The sequence below is a fragment of the Myxocyprinus asiaticus genome, chromosome 44, assembly GCF_019703515.2.
Source record: "Myxocyprinus asiaticus isolate MX2 ecotype Aquarium Trade chromosome 44, UBuf_Myxa_2, whole genome shotgun sequence".
NCBI lineage: Eukaryota > Metazoa > Chordata > Actinopteri > Cypriniformes > Catostomidae > Myxocyprinus > Myxocyprinus asiaticus.
In genome coordinates, this window is record NC_059387.1 from 12,040,073 (window position 1) to 12,060,817 (window position 20,745).

Genomic DNA, 20,745 nt, shown 5'->3' on the forward strand with positions numbered 1-20,745 from the left:
TTGATAGGAAAGATCAGCTCTCAACAGACCAGGGCTTCATCCTGTGGGGTTTGAGAGTGATCATTCCTCTTAAGTACATTGAAAGACTGTTGTCTGAGCTGCATTAGGGTCACCCAGGTATAATAAGAATGGAAGCATTGGCAAGAGGATACCTCTGGTGGCCAGGACTCGAACAAGACATCCAAAACATCGTAAGTAAGTGCATGCCATGTGAGTTGGGGCGAAACCAGCCCCCCAGCGCTCCTCTTCATCCATGGTACTGGGCAACAACACCCTGGGAGCGCATTCACTGTGATTATGCAGAAATAGACAAGCAACACTTCTTAGTGATTGTGGATGTCCACTCAAAGTGGTTGGAAATTTTCCCCACTCAGCTGACCGATACAGAAAGACCATAAACCTCATGCATCATCTCTGGGCTTCCTATTGATCCCCAAAAGAGCTGGTATCAGATAATGGCTCACCATTCACTTCCAGGTAGTTTGAGTAGTTCCTAAGCAAAAATGATGTGCATCATGTTTTGTGACCTCCATATCATCCAGCCACAAACGGTCAAGCCGAGCGGGTGGCACAAACCTTAAAAAAGCATGGAAAAGGTTACGAGTGCAGTCTGTAGCACCTCATCTGTGTCTGGCTCGTTTCCTGTTAACCTACCGCAACACTCCCCATACAGTAACAGAAAGAACACCTGCTGAACTGTTTCTGAAAAGACAGCCTCGTACCCGGCTCACACTGCTAAAGCCAGATATTTCTTCTGTAGTTGTCAAACACCAAATGCAAAATAAGAGAGCTCATGACACACCTTCCAGGAAACTCAGATCATTTGAGGTTGGCCAGAAAGTGATAGTGTGGAACAGTCGACACTCAGATTGTGCCTGGGTTCCAGGAGTGATCTTGTTCAAGCATGGACCTCTCACATACCAAGTACAAGTCGGAGATCGTAGCGTGAAGGTACATGTCGACCATTTACTGTCATCTAATATACAGGACAGAATAGCTGCTATGGACAGTACCATGGCAGATGACTTTGCTTCGGATGTGTGTGGCAAGGTCAATGCCAGTGGTACACAGCCACATGTTTCAGTGGATTCAGGGACAGCTCCTAACCCTGAACAGAGATATCCACTTTGCCAGAGAAAAGTGCCTAACAGACTAGATCTGTAGTTATGGACTGATTAGTGGTAATAAAGAGGCAAATTCAGTTCAAGTTAAAATGTTGTAACCTAAAAAGTTCTAACCTGAGAGAAACTGAGAAGAGAGTCTGCAGTGAAATGGATGTCCGTGTCGTTCCTCTGAACAGCAAAACATAACAGTCTACATCATCCTTTTTGAGGGGGAACTATTTTTCTAGTCGGAATGTCTAGTTATATGGGCAGAGTTTGCCATATTTAAACAGTATTTTGCTACATCACGTCTTGTTTGTGAATTACTGGGTGTACCGGCTAAACATTACATGGTTATTCAAAGATTGGATGCAACTTTCAAGAGACAAGGTTAGTGCGATTTTCACACCAATGTCATGCTAACACACATAATGTTTAAATGTTACAGCTACAATTTCGAAAGAGTGTGATAAATAGTACATTTTGAATGTATATTCCAGTGTTGTAAGTTGATGTCACGTATGCTGTCAATTCACTCCAGAATATTCCTTTAAAGAAACACCTGTAAGGTAAGCAAGTTAAAGAACAGCCAAAAAGCAAAATTGCAAAATAAATCAGTTAAATCAAATCAGCAAGACAAGTGATCAATAATGAGTTCTTAAATAATGCACTTTTATATAATTATTGTGTTATATAATATTAATGTTACCCATGAATCTAGATGTGTTAAGGTGGGCTAGGTGAAACCTGTCAGTGCTCTGTTTACAGGTGCTGATTAAAGCAATCATTTCAATAAAATGTATAATTTCTAACACACATTTCATTATCATCCTCTATAAAACCCCTCGAAACATGACAGTAAATCAAACTCTTGCAAGTCAACACATCCCAGCAGGAATCGACTGCCTTACAGCTAAGTACTGTAATTCCTCTGAAGTGATGGATGTTAATGAGGTGAATAATCAACATATAATCCAACACTACAGCTAACACTGCTATTCCCACAGGCTCAACACAGCATCGTTCATCCACCATAATCCATTGTAGAGCCGAGGAGGGCGGGGCCGGGCTGGAATGACGCACGCCCGGTCCCCAATCAGCCTGATGGGGCACGCGAGGGATAAAGGCGGCCGGGGACGACAGTTCGAGAGAGAGAGAATGACAGGCAGCTGTACTGTGTGTTTATAGTTGTGTGTTTTTGTTTAAGTTGTTTATTCAATTATTATTTAAGTTGTCAAGCCGGTTCTCGCCTCCTCCTTTCCACGGAACCCCCTTACATCCATGTATGGATTTGTAGAGAAAACACTGATCCCCAAACAATGGAAAATGGAAAATTTGATTTTGATATTGTGTGACACAGGGCAAATGCTCCCAATGCCAACATTATATGAGCATGATAGCTAACAAAAAATAATATCTCAGTCCTGGTCATTCCTCTCCACATTACTTAACTGAGATTCACAGTTGTTGTTACATGGACTGATTGGAAGCCAATTGTATTTCCATGATCTAATGCTGTCGACAATTCTCCCTCATCAGCATAGATCATTCTGAAAAAACGCTAGTAGAAATAGCAATGAAGTGAGGAACAATCAGCAGCTCTGTCTTTATTCATATTTTTCTAAAAATGAATACCAGAATATGTGATAATGGTGATTGTGTAAAAATTGAATAACTTATGGGTGTCCACATGTTCAGCGTGCCATGCATAGATGCCCTATTCGGCTGGGATTAGATGTATATGGGGACGTGGGGTAATGTAATAATTACCAGAGCTTCCCAGTCATTTTAATCCTGTGTGAATCGGTCATATCAGTAATTTTTCCGGACTTTTTAATGAGTGCGCATTCCCACGCCATTAAAATTACACCTACTATAAAATGCCCTGTAAAAACAACCCCTGGTAATATTAATCCTATGCAAATTTAAAGGTTGGTAAAAATCAGCACTTTCCAGCCCTTGAGGCATTTAAATGTATCTGTTTTTTAAGTTCTCAGAGTGTTGGAGTGTTGTATTTGATGCATTTTGTTCTCAATCATTTTATGTTGTCAAGTGTTTATTTACCCATGTAAAAGAGAAAGAAACGATCATGTTTTCTTTTGGTAAGGATAATTAGAAAGGTAAACAAGCACATCATCTTTTATGATTTGAGCAGGGTGAGTGCGGGAAATTGAGTCCTGCATTTCGGAACATATATTACGGAGGGAGAAATAGTGAACGGATTTGTCTATATTTTTAATTCGAGAGTGTAATGTAGGATTAGGCTTAATTACACCAGTTCTGTTGTATTTAGCCAGATATTCCAATCAATTTCTTCTTATAATCAATCCCAGATACAGTAGGCTTATATGATCATGTTTACTATTTCCTGCATAATTAGTCAGCACAGTATACACTTTCTAATAGGTCAGTTACACTTGACAGCAGTGTGTAAATGCAGTAGACACCCATCTCTGTGATTTTTACAGACATCGCTTATCCTGTGCAAATTGACGGTAAATATTACAGACATCTGCAGTAATAATTAATTTACAGACATATGTCCGGAAAACTAATCCCATCCGAAAAGGGCTATAGATAACAAATAGTAAACGTGTGTACATGTTTATATTGTTAATCAAAAACAGTGTAGAATGTACAGAACTGGAATTTGAAACCAGTTGTCAAACTATCTAGGATCCATCCAGAATTCTGAGCTGAGATTGTAATATCTGCAGCTACTAATTGAAAAACTAAGCTATTCATATTCAGGTCAATTCATTTGTATTGCGCTTTTCACAACACAAATCGTTCCAAAACACAGTGACTCTGTGGTGCTATTAAAACAGCTGTTTGCAGTTTATTTGAGAATGCTGCTAGCCCAACTGGCATAACCAATGGCATGACAGCAAACACTGGCTAAACCAATGGTGGTAGCTTGGGGCGGGGCTATTTGTCTAGCCATAGAAGACAGGGGGATTGTTTGGGAAACCTGTTTGAAAGCAGTCATTATTTTTGCAATTCTATTTGGTGGTGCTAATGGCACAGAAATGACACATTTCAGCTTTTACTTAGAAAGCATAGTAACTTTAAAAATGCACTTTGTCACACTTGTGCAAGTTATATGTTGTATGTTATTGCCCCACACTGTAAAACTACATACAATTTACATTAATTGTGAAATGTTATCGTGTCTTTGAATTGAAAATGGTTATGAATAATTATTTTTAAAATTCCATGTTTAAATGTCAAACACCCTCATAAGGTCACATTAAGAGAATATGAGGTGAAATGCTATGTTGACCGTGGGGCAGTTTGACTGTTCCTTTCTGAGATACTATAGTAGAAAGTCTAATTATGTAAAACTATGCAATGTTGGCAGTTCAATCAGCAAGATGCTTTCCCTCTCTGTCTCATTTTACTGCTACTATTTAATGCAGAAAGAGAGAGAGGTCCAACCAAACAAACAAAAAAAACAAAAAAAGTACTATGGTATTCATTGATGCAACTTTAGAGTACCATGTAAAAACCATGGTATATGAATATAATTACAGAATATTTTAAATAATATATTTCCTTATTTTTTATAAGGGAAATTCACAGTTGTTTGGGTTGTAAAATATTACACACTTTGATATCATTCATCTAGAATGATAAATTACCCACATGTGAGTTGCAGCTTTGTCATGCTGGGTGTATGTCATGCTCTGGAGACCTGAATGTGCTGGAAGCTGCACAGAATGCAGATGTAGGACCACCACAGTGCTCGTAGTGTGCTACATTCCCAGCAGGACAGAAAGACACTGCACGCACGGGTGCACTAAGCTCAGGTATGCCCTATAACCCACTGACACTGCTGGTGCAAATCCAATGAGAGCGATTCACTTTTGAAAGCAGAGTGGACCCTAATCAAATATATGCATTTGGATCATTCCTATGCAGTACAGTGTCATGTCCCCATCATATATGTCATTATACTGCATTTTGGATAAAATTTTAAACTCACAATGTTTACTCACAATGTTTAAAGTTTGAAATCGCATTAGTTATTTATTTCAACAGCACAAACATCAGTGGATGTTTGACTAAATTAGCAATGGATTTGACTAATTCTGTGATGTTTTGTGATATTAGTTGGTTTGCCTCACTTAAACATTCCTATTGAACAAAAACATAGTATCCACCAATTTTGGGAATGAATTGGCAGAATTTACTTCTTTATTGAGGGGCATGTGTGTGGATGGGTCCTGTGACAAAGTGTATCGGTGTGACTCGCTGGCTGGGGAGGCGGAGCTAGGACCATCTACATCAGCTCCACGTCAGGATGACGTAAGGGAGGGGGAAGTCTCAGCTTCCCCAGCCCTTAGAGGATTACCTGCAAGGGATTTCCCTCTGGAGCAGTCGTGAGACGAGACCCTTGGGCACGCCTTTGATCAAGTGAAAGTGATTGATGGTCAGTGTCCCCGGCCAGACGTTACACTCACACATCTGTATTTTTCAATTATTAAAGATAGGTTGTATGATGTGACGCAGGACACTCAGACAAAAGAAGATACAACCCAGTTGTTGATACTGAAGAGCCGTCGGGAAATGCTATTGCAGACAGCTCATCATAATCCAATGGTGGGTCACTTAGGGTGAGAAAAAACATGAAACCATCGAATCTATTGGCCGGGCATACACGGAGATGTTCGCAAGTGGTGTGCGGCATGATGTGAATATCAGTTGGTGAATCCACCGGCCACACCAAAAGCGCCATTGTGCCCTGTACCATTAATCGAGGTCCCCTTTGAGAGAACTGGCATGGACCTCATTGGGCCATTAGAATGGACGGCACGTGGACATCGCTTTGTGTTAGTTCTGGTGGATTACGCAACACGATATCCGGAAGCAGTGTTGCGGAGGCACTCTTCAGAATTATGTCCCGAGTGGGGATTATGAAAGAAAGGCATTACTTTTATGTACACTATGTGAACTGTACAAATTATTGGGTGTTAAATCGATTCGCACCAGTGTTTATCACCCACAAACAGACGGGTTGGTGGAACAATTTAATAAAACCCTGAAAAATATGATTTGTAAGTTCGTGCATGAGGACGCTAGAAATTGGTATAAGTGGCTCGAACCCCTGTTATTTGCAGTCCGAGAGGTCCCCCAAGCCTCCACAGGGTTTTCCCCATTCGAGCTGCTGTATGGACGTCGGCGTCATGCAGGAAGCTTGGGAGGAGGGACCTTCAAACAGTAAAAATTTAATTTAGTACGTTCTTGATCTTAGAGCAAAACTCCACATTTTGGGTCGACTAACACAGGAGAATTTGCTCCAAGCTCAAGAACACCAAAGCCGGCTGTATGATAGGGGAGCTTGGCCATGGGAATTTGCACCGGGAGACAAGTGCTTGTATTACTCCCAACCTCGAGCTCCAAATTACTCGCTAAGTGGCAAGGGCCCTTTGAGATCACACGACAAGTAGGAGATCTCGATTATGAGGTAAAACGAACAGAGAGAGGTGATGCATGTCAAATATGCCATCTCAACCTCCTGAAATTATGGAGGGAGGCGGTCCCTGTGATGTTGGTGATGGTGGTTCCGGAGAGAGCGGAGCTCGCGCCAGAGGTGAACTTAAAAGCCAATCATCTCACCCCGGTCACTTGTGGAGACCACCTCTCACCATCTTAACTAGCAGATGTGGCTAAATTGCAGAAATTATTTGCAGATGTGTTCTCGCCTCTACCTGGTCATACAAACCTCATACAGCACCACATTGAGACTACGCCCGGGGTAGTGGTACGTACTTGTAGGTGCTACTGGTTGTTTAAATCAGTTTTACTATCAGAAATAATCAATAATTAATTGTTATTAATTATGGAATAATCAAATAACAATTAAATAACTAAATAGAATTTAACTCAAACTATTTTCCAGAAATAATCAATAATTAATTGTTATTAATTATGGAATAATCAAATAACAATTAAATAACTAAATAGTAATTAAATAGAATTTAATTCATTAAACTCTATTCTCGGGGCACCACTCTTTGAAAAGAGAAAAATGATAGCAAGTTACTGATTGAGTCTCATAAAACAAAATCTACCCTGTAGGTTGAGTATCTTAATCGTTAATCAAAATAATCAACAAGGGGAAAAACTAGTTAAATTATTGGTATACAAATCTAATAGTAATCTAGTTACAGTTAGTTTCTAACACCAATAACATAACAGTACTCTGAGGTAACTTGGGAGTTCTTCACGTGGCAGAGGTTGGCTTCAACACAACATTCAAACAAAAACAAACTGGAGTACTTATTATAATATAACAAGATTTATTATAATCAAGCAGTAGTGAACACAGCCAATACTATCCGAATATAATCCAAAAATAAAATCAAGGATATCCTAAACTAACAGTGGAGCTATATGCTAGTGGAGTGTGTGTGTGTGTGTGTGTCCAGGTGTGGTAACAAAGGAATCAAAATGGAGGATCAGGTTCAAAATGGAGGGTTAAATCCAAACTGGAGCTAATACCACGTGCGGGTGGAAATGAGCGGACACACAAAGGAACTGACGGAACAGGCGGGAGAATTTGGTTCGCCAGCCAGTGAACACAGCCAATACTATCCAAATATAATCCAAAAATAAAAATCAAGGAAATCCTAAACAAACAGTGGAGCTATATGCTACTGTGTGTGTGTGTGTATGTGTGTGTGTGTGTCCAGGTGTGGTAACAAAGGAATCAAAATGGAGGATCAGGTTCAAAATGGAGGGTTAAGTCCAAAATGGAGCTGATCCCACGTGCGGATGGAAATGAGCGGACACACAAAGGAACTGACGAAACAGGCGGGAGAATTTGGTTCACCAGCCTGAGTCGATCACAAACCGAGGCGCCGCTCACTCAATGAATATCAGTGAGAGAGAGAGAATGAGAGTGAGAGAGAGAGAGGAAAAGTGCATGCAGTTTAATGAAGGGTAACCGCTCGTAACAGCGGGACTGAATTACTAGTTCAGATCACTCAACAAAACAAACGTAACCCCAAAAGAAACTAAAACAAATCTCCCAACTCGAAGCAGCGAGCAGAGTTTAACATACAAAAATATACTCAAAACATCAGCATTTAGAATCAAAAATACGATTTAGATTCACAAGAAAAAAAAATCACAGTTTCTAAACTAAATCTGCCCAGATATCAAGCCTTACTTGGGAAATCCTGTGTGATTTCAGTAGGGTTGTCCGTTGGAATTCCTGTTGCATTGAGCGGTCAGGAGAAATGGTCTGGATGGTTCCTTGTCTTACGCTCGTCAGCGAAAAGATGCGTCTCTGCTTTATTCTTCGGATCCAGCGATGGAGAAGAATGCAGAAAGTAGTCAACATTGAATGAAAAAGAGGGAGAAGGGAAACTGGTCGCCTTTCCGTTTTTCAAAATAAATTCACTGTTGCTTTACAGTGAAACTGAACCGGTTGATATAAGTATACTATAAGACTTGAACAAAGCTAAGTTAATCTTACTCTACCGTGGACAAATGGTGAGGTTAGAAAAACGTGGTCTCTTTGTTCTCAGTCCAAACGGAGGGAAAACTCCTTCAGTAAGTGCACAGTACAGATGTCCCTTAACAGCCAGGCAGAGCTTAGCACAGAGAGGCCGAAATTCATCTGTCCGCGGGTTTTGTTGACGAGATGGCGTCATCGGTCGTAGGCCGCTGGACCAATGGCGTTTGAGACTGGGTCCATGGGCGGGACTTCGCATCCAGTTGTGAATTTGTGAAGGATCCTGGGAAACTGAGTTCAATGTCTCTCCTTTTGATCATAGAACAAAGGGCCATGTGGTCTCTGCTGCCATTTTAAGTGGGCCAAGGCCCTACATACTCATACCTACCAACTTCCCGAGCACAAGAAAAAAGTGGAACAGGAAGAATTGGATGCAATGCTTGAGATAGGATACTGAGCCCGGTAGTGCTGGTTCCTAAGAGTGATGGGTTGGTCCGGTTCTGTGTGGATAAGAGGAGCCCACGCCAGAGCCGAGGGAGAGAGAGTGATGCACAGCAGTGCGGCGCATTAGTGTGTTTGAAGAAAGCTACCTTTGAGTCATTATTGTGTGAGAATAAAGAGTTGAACTTACTTGAACCTCGCTTCCTCCTTCCCATACTGACCAGTCCTACTACATTCCCAGACTAGCTTGAAAGGATATTTATTGACAAAGTATTAAGCATTAAATGAAAATAGTATATATATATTGATGAATTTTGTGTTTAAATGAGCTAGTAATCTACTTCCCTGACGAAAAAGGCATGTAGATAAACAAATGTAGGCTACAGTACTAGTTAAACCATCATAATAAAATTATGAAGATACACTAAACGGGTTGCAACGTACTAAAGCCATTCTACCAGCATGGTTGAGCATGGCTGAGTACGGTTGGTAACCATGCCGAGAATTCTGGGCCAAGAACGGTTTATAACTGTGCTCCAGTGGAAATGCTACTGTAACCGTTCCGTACCGTGCTCAGAACCGTTTGGCCCAATGGTGGAAAAGCGGCTAAAGTGTCTAATACTCTGTTTGTTTCATAGAATAGAATGGTGTTCTTCTATCAATTTGTACATCTTGTAAAAGTAAACAAAGTGTGGTCGGTCGCTTTACATCAACATCAGACAATCTCTTCCTATCGTGATCCATAATAAGCTTCCAGTAGATGGCAGTAATGCAGTATTTTAGTTTGTGATCAGCCGTTACAAAGGAAGAAGAAGAAAGATGCTGCCTGATTCTGAGCAGCAGCTAGAATACGCTAGCAATTAGTTATAATCTGACCAAAGCATGATGTAGCATTTGGTCACGATACACTGCTACTTGCGGAAAAAGTAGTTTGCTACTGGAAAAGCTACACTGTTTTAAAAGCAGCTGTGCTACTGTCAAGCTACTGAAAAATGTAGTTAAGTTAGCAGCATCGCTACTTGTAGTTAACTACTCCCCAACACTGAACATCTTTAACTAGTCTTGCCACACACCCAGAGGCCTTTTTCATTTGTAGCCAATGGTGTTGAGGGTGGATCATAGTCCAACAGATTAAAAGCATCTATTATTTCACAGACCTTCTTGACTATTTTTTACAAAGCACATATCAGTCTTTTATTTTACCTAGGCAGTCTGAATGTAAAATATTATGCAAAACCAGAAACAATCCACTATGGATTTGACAACAGAGATCCACAGAGGACAATACAAAGACAATTAAAATAATATTATGTTAAATATATATATACAGAAGCCTCTGGTAACCTTGGCATTTGTGAGATACTAGAATAAGGACCAAAAAATTAGCTATCTGTTGGTGTATCCTTTATTTAGCCATCACATCTACAGATCAATTCTGAATGAATGGAAAGCAAATGGAGAATTGGCCAAAGATCAAAAGAGTTTAAGAGTTCAAGAAATATTAATGAACCTTAACCCTAATATTTAACTAACAAGCAAATTTTTTTCTTTTTTTTTTCTTTTTTCAACAAACAACAACAAAATCTCACAGCTTCTCGTTTTGGGCAATATAATAATAATATTATAAGAAATATATTAGACATAATTTTACTACTTTGAGGCATACTCTTATTTGAGATATAGTGTGTAAAAAAAAACTGTAACACTGTTTGGGGGCAATTATAACATCCTGACCTTTTATAAATTCAATATTATGATCTAGTCTTCATTACAAGTCTATTAATGGCACAATTACTCTTGACACAAATAAATGACAGGTATATTTGTAGTAGTCTGCAAGTTATGAAGGGAAATATTATAACTGTCCCTGGTCTCCTTAGTTTTTCAAGTAACAGCAGTAGCTTTTCACAGGCTGCTGGATAAAACAGGGTCATAATGTGAATGAGACATGTTGGGAGAGCCCTCTCTCTGGAGCAAGAGAATGTAGTGAAGCGTGACAGCACTCGTGCATGAGAGGGACTGCAGTATATATAGGTCAACACTCATAAGGAGAGCTTATGAAGTTAATGTCCGCTCCTTCTGGCACACTGTGTGTTTTCCCATTAAAAGCCATCATGAGCAGCTTTTAGAAAAGACAAACTATTTTCATCTTTTTTTTTTCTGACTAAGTTAGATATGGACTAGAGAAAAGGCCATTTTTAAATAAATGTGTATTAAACTGTGCACAGCGTCATGCAGTTAACATTAATGATATGTGAAGTGGTGTGTGGCAGCGGGGGCATGGTCAAGCATCTCTCCGGAGAGAGAGAAAGTGGTAAGGGTGCTTACACCTGAGCTAAATTATGTCTAACACCTGTCTCTAATTTCAGTGAGCACGGGGAGAGCGGCATAAATAGAGCCACACCGCAAGTAGAAGAGAGAGAGAGCCTGGGCACCATAGACCCGATTAAGAAGCAAAGAAGTTTTCATAGTACACATGATGAGAGTTTATTTTTATGGAGCGGTGTGAGACTATAGCTTAACTTAGTGAATAAAGTAAAGACTCTTAGGCTGCAATTGTACTACAGAGAGAAAATAAACCCTTACCTGAATCAGGAAAGCTGCTTCTCGCCTCCTCTTCACACTGGTGCCGAAACCCGGGAACTAAAGTTTGGTTAAAGATGGATGTAAGTCGCCCCGTAGAGTCCTCCCAGTTGGCGGAGATCCTCCAAGCCCTCGCTGGCCTACATCAGAGCCACCAGCAATCCCTGCTTGAGCTCCAGCAAGATCAAGACCGCCGGTTTGAGGAGCTCATGCGCGCTCAAGCAGAGGACCGACAGGCGATCCGGAGCCTTCTCAGCCAGGAGGCATCCCCAGCCGCGACCCCGGACACCCACACGCCGTTACCCCCGCCTGCGTTACAAAAGATGGGGGCGGCGGATGACCCAGAGGCGTTCCTGAATCTCTTTGAACGCACCGCTGAGATCTGGGGCTGGCCGCTCGACCAGTGGGCGGCCCGACTCATACCGCTACTGTCCGGGGAAGCCCAACTCGCGGCTCAACAACTACCAGCGGTGAGCCTCCTGGCCTACGGAGACTTAAAAAAAAGCCATCCTGCAACAGGTTGGTCGGAGTCCGGAAGAAAGTCGTCAGCTCTTCCGAAGCCTGAAGTTGGAGAACTCTGACCGCCCGTTTGCCTTCGCCCAACGGCTCCGCGACGCCTGCCGAAGATGGTTGCTAGCGGGGGACCGCAGCGTCGACGCGATCATCGACCAGGTGGTACTGGAGCAATTAGTACATCAACTGCCAAAAGGGACGGCGGAGTGGGTCCAGTGCCACCGCCCGGCATCGCTGGAGGAAGCTATCCGGCTTGCGGAGGACCACATGGCGGCGATCCTGAGGGCGGAAGAGCCCTCCCTCTCTCTCTCTCTTCCCCCTGTCTCATTCCCCTCCCCTATCTCCTCTCGTTCTGCTCTCTCTTCAGGTCCCGTTCCTGCCCCACGCAGACGAGGAGGACTTCAGCCACGGAGACCAGTTCCCTGGGTGTGGGAGGCGACACCTTCCCCTATTCCAATCCCCCGCCGCTCTCCCCCTCAGGGGGGGGCACCCACCGACGCAAGTGCGGGCGTAGCGCCTGGGCCGGCCTGCCGGAGGTGTGGAGACCCGGGCCACTTTCGAGATCAGTGCCCTCTGATGGAGCTGGGGACGGTGGTGCGGGTCTCTGACCTCCCACAGGCTGCCCCCGAACGGGCCGGAGCATACCGGATACCGGTAAGTGTCAAGGGGGGTACTCACCAAGCGTTGGTGGATAGTGGTTTGATTACACCCGGTGTCCACCAACGCTTGGTGAATACCCCCCTTGACACTTACCGGTATCCGGTATGCTCCGGCCCGTTCGGGGGCAGCCTGCTTGGTTCAACCCGAGGCATTGGTCACAACTAAAACGGTGAAGGTGAAATGTGTACACGGGGATATTCACAAGTATCCGGTGGTGACCCTGACGATTAAATTCCGGGGGAAAAGCACAGAGTGGTTAGTTCCCGCCTCACCCATCCGCTGATTTTGGGGACTGATTGGCCTGACTTTAGAGCTTTATTAAAGGGAATTTGCGCAGATGGGTCCTGTATGAAGTTAGGGAGATGTGCAATGTGCGATGCTCTGGCAGGGGAGGCGGAGCTGGGGCCATCCTCGACAGCTCCACGTCATAATGACGAGAGAGGGGGAGAGGCTGCAGCCCCTCCCCTTCTCAGGGAATTCCCTGAGGGGGATTTCCCTTTGGAGCAGTCGTGAGACGAAACCCTCAAACACGCCTTTGACCAAGTGAGAGTTATCGATGGTCAACAACTCCAGCCTGACATCGCCCTTTCATACCCCTATTTTGCAATTATAAATGAGCGGTTGTATAGAGTGACACAGGACACTCAGACCAAAGAGGATACAACCCAACTTTTGATTCCAAGGAGCCGTTGGGAAATGGTATTCCAGGTGGCTCATTATAATCCCATGGCAGGTCACTTAGGAGAAAGGATAGCCCATTTCTATTGGCCGGGCATTGGCGGCAATGTCCGCAGGTGGTGTGCGGCATGCCGCGAATGCCAGCTGGTTAACCCACCGGCCACCCCAAAAGCGCCATTGCGCCCTCTCCCTCTGATCGAGGTCCCCTTTGAGAGAATTGGAATGGACCTCATCGGGCCATTAGAACGGTCAGCACGTGGACATCGCTTTGTATTGGTCCTAGTGGTTACAGATATGCAACGCGATATCTGGAAGCAGTGCCTCTTCGCAACATCTCAGCATGCAGTGTTGCGGAGGCACTCTTCAAAATAATCTCCCGGGTGGGGATTCCGAAAGAAATCCTCACCGATCAGGGCACAACGTTTATGTCACGAACACTACGTGAACTGTACGAGTTGTTAAATATTAAATCAATTCGCACCAGCGTATACCATCCTCAAACGGATGGCCTGGTGGAACGATTTAATAAAACCCTCAAAAACATGATTCGTAAGTTTGTGCACGATGATGCTAGAAATTGGGATAAATGGCTCGACCCCGTTATTTACAGTTCGAGAGGTCCCGCAAGCCTCCACTGGCTTCTCCCCATTCGTGCTGCTGTATGGGCGACGCCCACGCGGTGTGCTTGATGTATTGCGAGAGGCCTGGGAGGAGGGACCTTCAAACAGTAAAAATTAAATTCAGTACGTTCTTGATCTTTGAGCAAATCTCCACACTTTGGGGCAGCTGACACAGGAGAATTTGCTCCAAGCTCAAGAACGACAGTACCGACTGTATGACAGGGGAACTTAGCTAAGGGAATCTGCACCGGGAGATAAAGTGCTTGTATTGCTTCCCACATCGAGCTCTAAATTACTCGCCAAGTGGCAAGGACCCTTTGAGGTCACACGACGAGTGGGAGATCTCTATTATGAGGTTAAACGAACCGATAGAGGGGGCGCACGTCAAATATACCACCTCAATCTCCTGAAATTGTGGAGGGAGGCGGTTCCCGTGACGTTGGCTACAGTAGTTCCCGAGAAAGCGGAGCTCGGACCGGAGGTGAATTCAAAACATAAACAGTTCACCCCGGTCACTTGCGGAGAGACCACCTCTCACCGAGTCAACTCACGGAGGTTGCTAGGTTGCAACGGGAGTTTGCGGATGTGTTCTCCCCTCTACCAGGGCGAACAAACCTCATCCATCACCACATCGAGACCAAGCCGGGGGTCGTGGTACGTAGCCGCCCCTATCGATTACCCGAACACAAGAAGAAAATCGTTCGGGAAGAATTGGATGCGATGCTCGATATAGGGGTAATAGAAGAATCCCACAGCGACTGGTCCAGCCCAGTTGTTCTAGTGTCTAAGAGCGACGGGTCTGTGCGATTCTGTGTGGATTATAGAAAAGTCAATGCGGTGTCTAAATTTGATGCGTATCCAATGCCTCGAGTTGATGAGTTGCTCGATCGGTTGGGCACTGCTCGTTTTTATTCGACATTGGATTTGACGAAGAGTTAATGGCAGATCCCCTTGACACCAATTTCCCGTGAGAAAACCGCCTTCTCCACACCGTTTGGATTACACCAATTTGTGACACTTCCGTTCGGTTTGTTTGGGGCCCTGGCTACGTTTCAGCGTCTCATGGACCGAATGCTCAGATCGCATTCAGCTTACGCCGCTGCCTATTTAGATGACATAATCATTTACAGCAATGATTGGCAGCAGCACATGCAACATCTGAGGGCGGTTCTGAGATCGCACGCCGAGCGGGACTCACAGCGAATCCGAAGAAGTGTGCGATTGGATGGGTGGAGGTATGGTATCTGGGGTTCCACTTGGGCCACGGGCAGGTGCGTCCCCAAATTGACAAGACAGCGGTGATTGCGACCTGCCCGAGACCCAAGACCAAAAAGGGGGTGAGACAGTTCCTGGGGCTGGCTGGCTATTATAGAAGGTTCATACCTAATTATTCGGACGTCACCAGCCCGCTGACTGATCTCACTAAAAAGGGAGCTCCAGACCTGATCCAATGAACGGAGCAGTGTCAGCGGGCGTTCACGCAAGTTAAAGCCACACTTTGTTGGGGGCTGCTTTTACATTCACCTGACTTCTCTCTCCCTTTTGTTTTACAGACTGATGCTTCAGACAGGGGGCTGGGGGCCATACTCTCGCAGGTGGTGGAGAGGGAGGAGCGCCCGGTGCTGTACATTAGCCGTAAGCTCTCGTTGAGGGAAACTAAGTACAGCACCGTGGAAAAGGAGTGTCTTGCCATCAAGTGGGCGGTCCTCACCCTCCGATACTACCTGTTGGGGCGGGCCTTCACCCTCTGTTCCGATCACGCCCCACTCCAGTGGCTCCACCGCATGAAAGATACTAATGCCCGGATCACCCGTTGGTATCTGGCTCTTCAGCCGTTTAAGTTCAAGGTGGTCCACAGACCGGGAGCGCAGATGGCTGTCGCCGATTTCCTTTCCAGGAATGGGGGGGAGTGGTAGGCAGGCCGGATGCCGCCCCGGCCTGAGTCGGGCGGTGGGGATATGTGGCAGCGGGGGCGTGGTCAAGCATCTCTCCGGAGAGAGAGAAAGCGGTAAGGGCGCTTACACCTGAGCTAAATTATGTCTAACACCTGTCTCTAATTTCAGTGAGCACGGGGAGAGCGGCATAAATAGAGCCATACCGCAAGTAGAAGAGAGAGAGAGCCTGGGCACCACAGACCCGATTAAGAAGCAAAGAAGTTTTCATAGTACACATGATGAGAGTTTATTTTTATGGAGCGGTGTGAGACTATAGCTTAACTTAAACCCTTACCTGAACCAGGTGCTTTACATGGTGCTTTAGCGATTTTTTTTTTCTCCAGTTGTCCCCAGAAATTAACTAAAAAAATAAAAAAAACTGTTTGGGGACATCCAGGGATGTTTTCAACTGAAAAATGATTCATAAATAAAGCAAATAAGTTTTGTATTAGTATTAGTATTATTGTTGTTGTTGTTGTCATTAGTTTTCTTTTCAGTTTAGGGTTAGGATGTGCATTAGGGTTAAGGAGTTAGTCTGTAGTAATTATAAGTAGCTTTATATAAAAACAGTAATTTGCAATATGGTGTATAAACGTGTGCATACAGGTTTGGTTATAAGAGGGCCTAATTTTTGAGAATATCCTCACTAATATAGTGAAACATGATGAAAGCTGGTTTGTGGTAAATTTGTCTGGTTTTGGGGAAATTTTCAGCAGTCCCTCACTAGTTAAAAAGGCTAATAAATTGTCCAAATCTGCTTTAAATCTACTGATATTGACAGTTTTGTTTGTATAGTTGTATAGTTAGTATAGAAATTATTAATACCTTCATATAAAAACCATTACCTCTATAAGATGTCTTTAGTAATATATTAAAATCAACGTGTATATGTGTGTGTGTGTGTGTGTGTGTGTGTGTGTGTGTGTGTGTGTGCTTGGGTGTGTAAATGTATTTTCAAAACCCATGAATGTCCCAGAGGATAAATACCACTCTGCACCATGGGCCTGTTTTATCAACCTCATGGGCAACTCTGACAACCAGTCCTAACCTCACATCCAGTAAAACAATACCCACTGCATTATAAAACTATTTTTCTAGTATTCAACACAGTGTGGCATCACATCAAAGTTCTAGATCACTGAAACAAGAAACATATGAAGACAATAAGATACCGTTATTACTAAAATTAATCTCCATCCACCTAAAGGAGGAAATTTAGAGATTATGAACCTCCTGTCCCCCTTATGTCACTCACTCGATGTTGTGTCGATGTAGTGACACTTGGGGTTGCCCTTGGGAGCCCCAAACACCTCAGATCTTTGAGAAAAGGCCAATGAGAATTGGCGAGTGGAATTTGCATGCCACTCCCCCGGACATACGTGTATAAAAGGAGCTGGCTTGCAAACACTCATTCAGAATTTTTTTCTTCTGAGCTGAGCGGTTGTGTGTAAGCATGATGTCTTCCACTACCGGTCCATTCACCTCCCAAGAAGTGTTTGCTGTTGGATATATGGCGCATTCCAGCGGTTTTCCTCTCCTTCTGCACAGATCTGTGCAGATTACGCCCCTGGGCGCTTCGACAGCGTTAAGATTATTCCTGCAAAGAGTATATTTTCTCTATAAGAGCAAACACATTGACGTGAACGTCTTTTTAAAGATGCGTCTTTTTCAAGATGCCTTTCCATCTTTGTGTGATTCCTGGATGCGGTCGCTATCTCTCCACTTCCGACGGCCATGGGCGCTGCCTCACATGTCTGGGTCATAATCACACTGAGGCAGCGTTCGTGGATGGTTCATGTTCTCATTGCGAGAATATGACCATAGCAATGTTGCGGTCGCGGCCTTCCTTCTTCTGAGGGAAGAAGCCGCCCCCCCACGCCGTGCCTTCTGCCTCCGGGTACGAGTCCAGCCCAGCTGGCGCTGGAGGCGATTTGGGGGCTTCAATGGGCGCGGCTCCGCCGGGTAAATCCCCACAGACCTCCCATTCCCCAGCACGCTTGTTTGCCCCCGGCGAGTTCCGAGAGGAGACCAGCTCGCCTCAGGGCCAGCTTAGTGTCCCTTTCGGAGCTCTGGAGCAGGATGAGTGCTCGATCGCTGCATCGGAGAGCATACTGGCGATGTCAGACGCTGAGGACTCGACTGGGCTGCCACCTTCAGGTCGGCCCGCCCAGTCTGAGGCTGACGACGAGATGACTGCCATGCTTGCCCGGGCCGCCGCGTGTGTTGGGTTGGAGTGGAAACTTGGTCATGGTTATGCTCTTCCAACCAGCAACGTACAAACTATGCTAAGGTGCCTTAAAGTCAACGATGTGGACACAGTTTTCCCTTCCCTGACTAAGCTCCTCAAAATATATGTCACATTGTCAGTGACAACCGCTTCAGTAGAGCAGTTATTCTCTAAACTGAAGCTGATCAAGACCCAACTCAGGAACAGATGTGGGAAAGGCAGGCTCTCAGATCTTCTGCTGCTATCCATTGAGATGGACATCCCAGTTGGCCTGAACGAGGTCATTGATATTTACAAACACATGGCCAAAAGAAGAATTCTACTCTGATTCCACCACCGTGACTATCTCTCTACCCTGACTAAGCTCCTCAATATACAGCTCATTCTCAGTGACATCACTTGTGTGTTTGTGTGTGTGTGTGCAGGCAGGTTTGGGTGGTTAACAAGGACATTTTTTAGGTTACAAACTGGTAATTACAAGGGTATTATGCTATAAATGTGGTTTATGAAGACATATCTACTGTCCCCATAATTCAAATCGCTTAAAAACCATACTAAATGATGTGTAACAAACCTGAAGCAGACGGAGGAGTAGAATCCATGTACGAGTGTTTATTATATAAAACAACAGTTACAGGCAGATAATCCAAACAGTAATCAAAAGGTGTAATCATAGTCCAGGCAGAGGTCGTAAACAAGGAAACAGCAATCAAAGTTAAACAAATCCAAAACAGTAATCCACACTCGTAAACCTTAAAGGCAGGCAAGGTCGGTACACAAAACGCAAACAGTGACGTGGAAAAACACTTAGTAAGGCAGGATAGAACTGGCAACACTTTGCAATAAGTCTGAACATTAACAGAGCTTAAATACACATGAGTAAATGAGTAAACTTGAAACAGGTGTATGGAAGATGGCTGAAGCACGGATTTCGGGAGATGTAGTTCGTAATGTTTTAGTATTCGGGAGATAGCTCCCTCTGGTGGTTTGATGAATGGTCTGTGAGCTGGGAGGTTACACAATGTTTTTTTGAAAAGTTAAAAATGCAGAAAGTATTTTTGTGAGGGTTAAGGTTAGGGGTAGGGTAAGGGGATAGAATCTATAGTTCATACAGTATAAAAATAATTATGTCTATGGAGAGTCCTCATAAGGATAGCCGCACCAACGTGTGTGTGTGTGTGTGTGTGTGTGTGTGTGTGTGTGTGTGTGTGTGTGAGAGAGAGAGAGAGAGAGAGAGAGAGAGAGAGAGAGAGAGAGAAATAAATGGTTAAATAGTTAATAGTTCCCTGTGTGTTTTTATTACAGAGGTGTAGTAGTTATACTTAAAATCTGAGTCACATAATAAATCAATTTTAATCATAACCGGGGTTATGGAACTGTTTCACCATAAATGCATCACAAATTTCTGTGCGCTGGTGCCCCACCACATGCAGCTGGAGCCCTTTTTATTTAATTTTTCACCCCTGCCCCACAGACAGCCTGAGTCCACTACTGATATATTATATGTTTTCATGTAATTCAGATCACCATGATTACATTAGTGTGCAATGAGTGTGTAAACAGCATCATGTTCAAAAACACCTCAACATCACTCTGTCCTGTCATGTGCTTCTATATTGAAGGGAAGCACAAAGACAGAGTGAAAGAGGGAGAGAGAGATCTCTTCCACCACCTCCTCTTAGCACCAGTCGCACAGTGTGAAAGATGCCAATGAAGAATTCTCATTAGAACAAAACACACGCACTCCACAACTGACTAAATTACATCTCTACATGTCTCAAGAGCGTTTGCAGAGCAATAACTTCGCGTCACCGCTCAGCTAAACCGCTTCACGTGCATGCACACACATGACAGTAAACAGCAATTACAATGAAACCTACCTGAGACAGAATGACCTGTCGGTGAATCATACTCCAACTCCAACAGCGAGCTTAAAACCCAAACGCGTTTATCACGTCCAGAAGTATCCAGTAGAGAACCATTTCGACCCCATACAACCGAGAACGCGCGGTCCGGTGATCGCCACTCTCTCCCCGCATCAGCACCACGGACAGCAGCCAATCAACAGCCTTCAGGTTCTCGGACGTACTGCTTTGACTCCGCCTCCAGCCTGGCTCCTCCCACCAAGCTCCATTTATTATATTTGTGTAGTTGGCATGTCCAGATAAACTTTAATTATGTAAATGAAAATAAACTACGCCCCCAATTAAACCTTTGGTTACATTTCATGATCATTTCAATTAATAATTCATTAACAAACATACAATGCAGATCATTAGTTTATGCACTTTAAAACATCTATAAACATGTAAATGAAAGTTTTGTGACATTTCAAACTATTTAAAAGTACATTACTATAGATATACTTTGCATTATATTATGTAATAATCTTTGTTAAAGGAATAGTTCACCCAAAAAGCTAATTTTGTCAGAATGTACTCAAATGCATGTCAACAATGAAACACATAATGAAATGTTGGGCAGAATGTCGAAGTTGCTCTTTTCCATACAAATAAATCAGATG

The 20,745-nt window shown here is 43.8% G+C and overlaps 1 protein-coding gene across 6 annotated transcripts in view; it reads right to left on the reverse strand.

Annotated features, from left to right (window-relative positions):
- Positions 1 to 20,248, reverse strand: part of LOC127434716 (E3 ubiquitin-protein ligase HECW1-like) — a 129,180-nt gene extending 108,932 nt beyond the window's left edge. For 3 of the 6 annotated variants that reach the window (XM_051687635.1, XM_051687634.1, XM_051687630.1), the window contains exon 1: positions 20,102 to 20,248. In XM_051687635.1, the coding sequence (XP_051543595.1) occupies positions 20,102 to 20,131 (30 nt within the window). In that variant the 5' untranslated portion in view covers positions 20,132 to 20,248. The remainder of the gene's footprint in view (positions 1 to 20,101) is intronic. The other 3 variants (XM_051687636.1, XM_051687631.1, XM_051687633.1) reach the window with 2 other exon arrangements.
- Between the last annotated feature and the right edge of the window lie 497 nt (positions 20,249 to 20,745).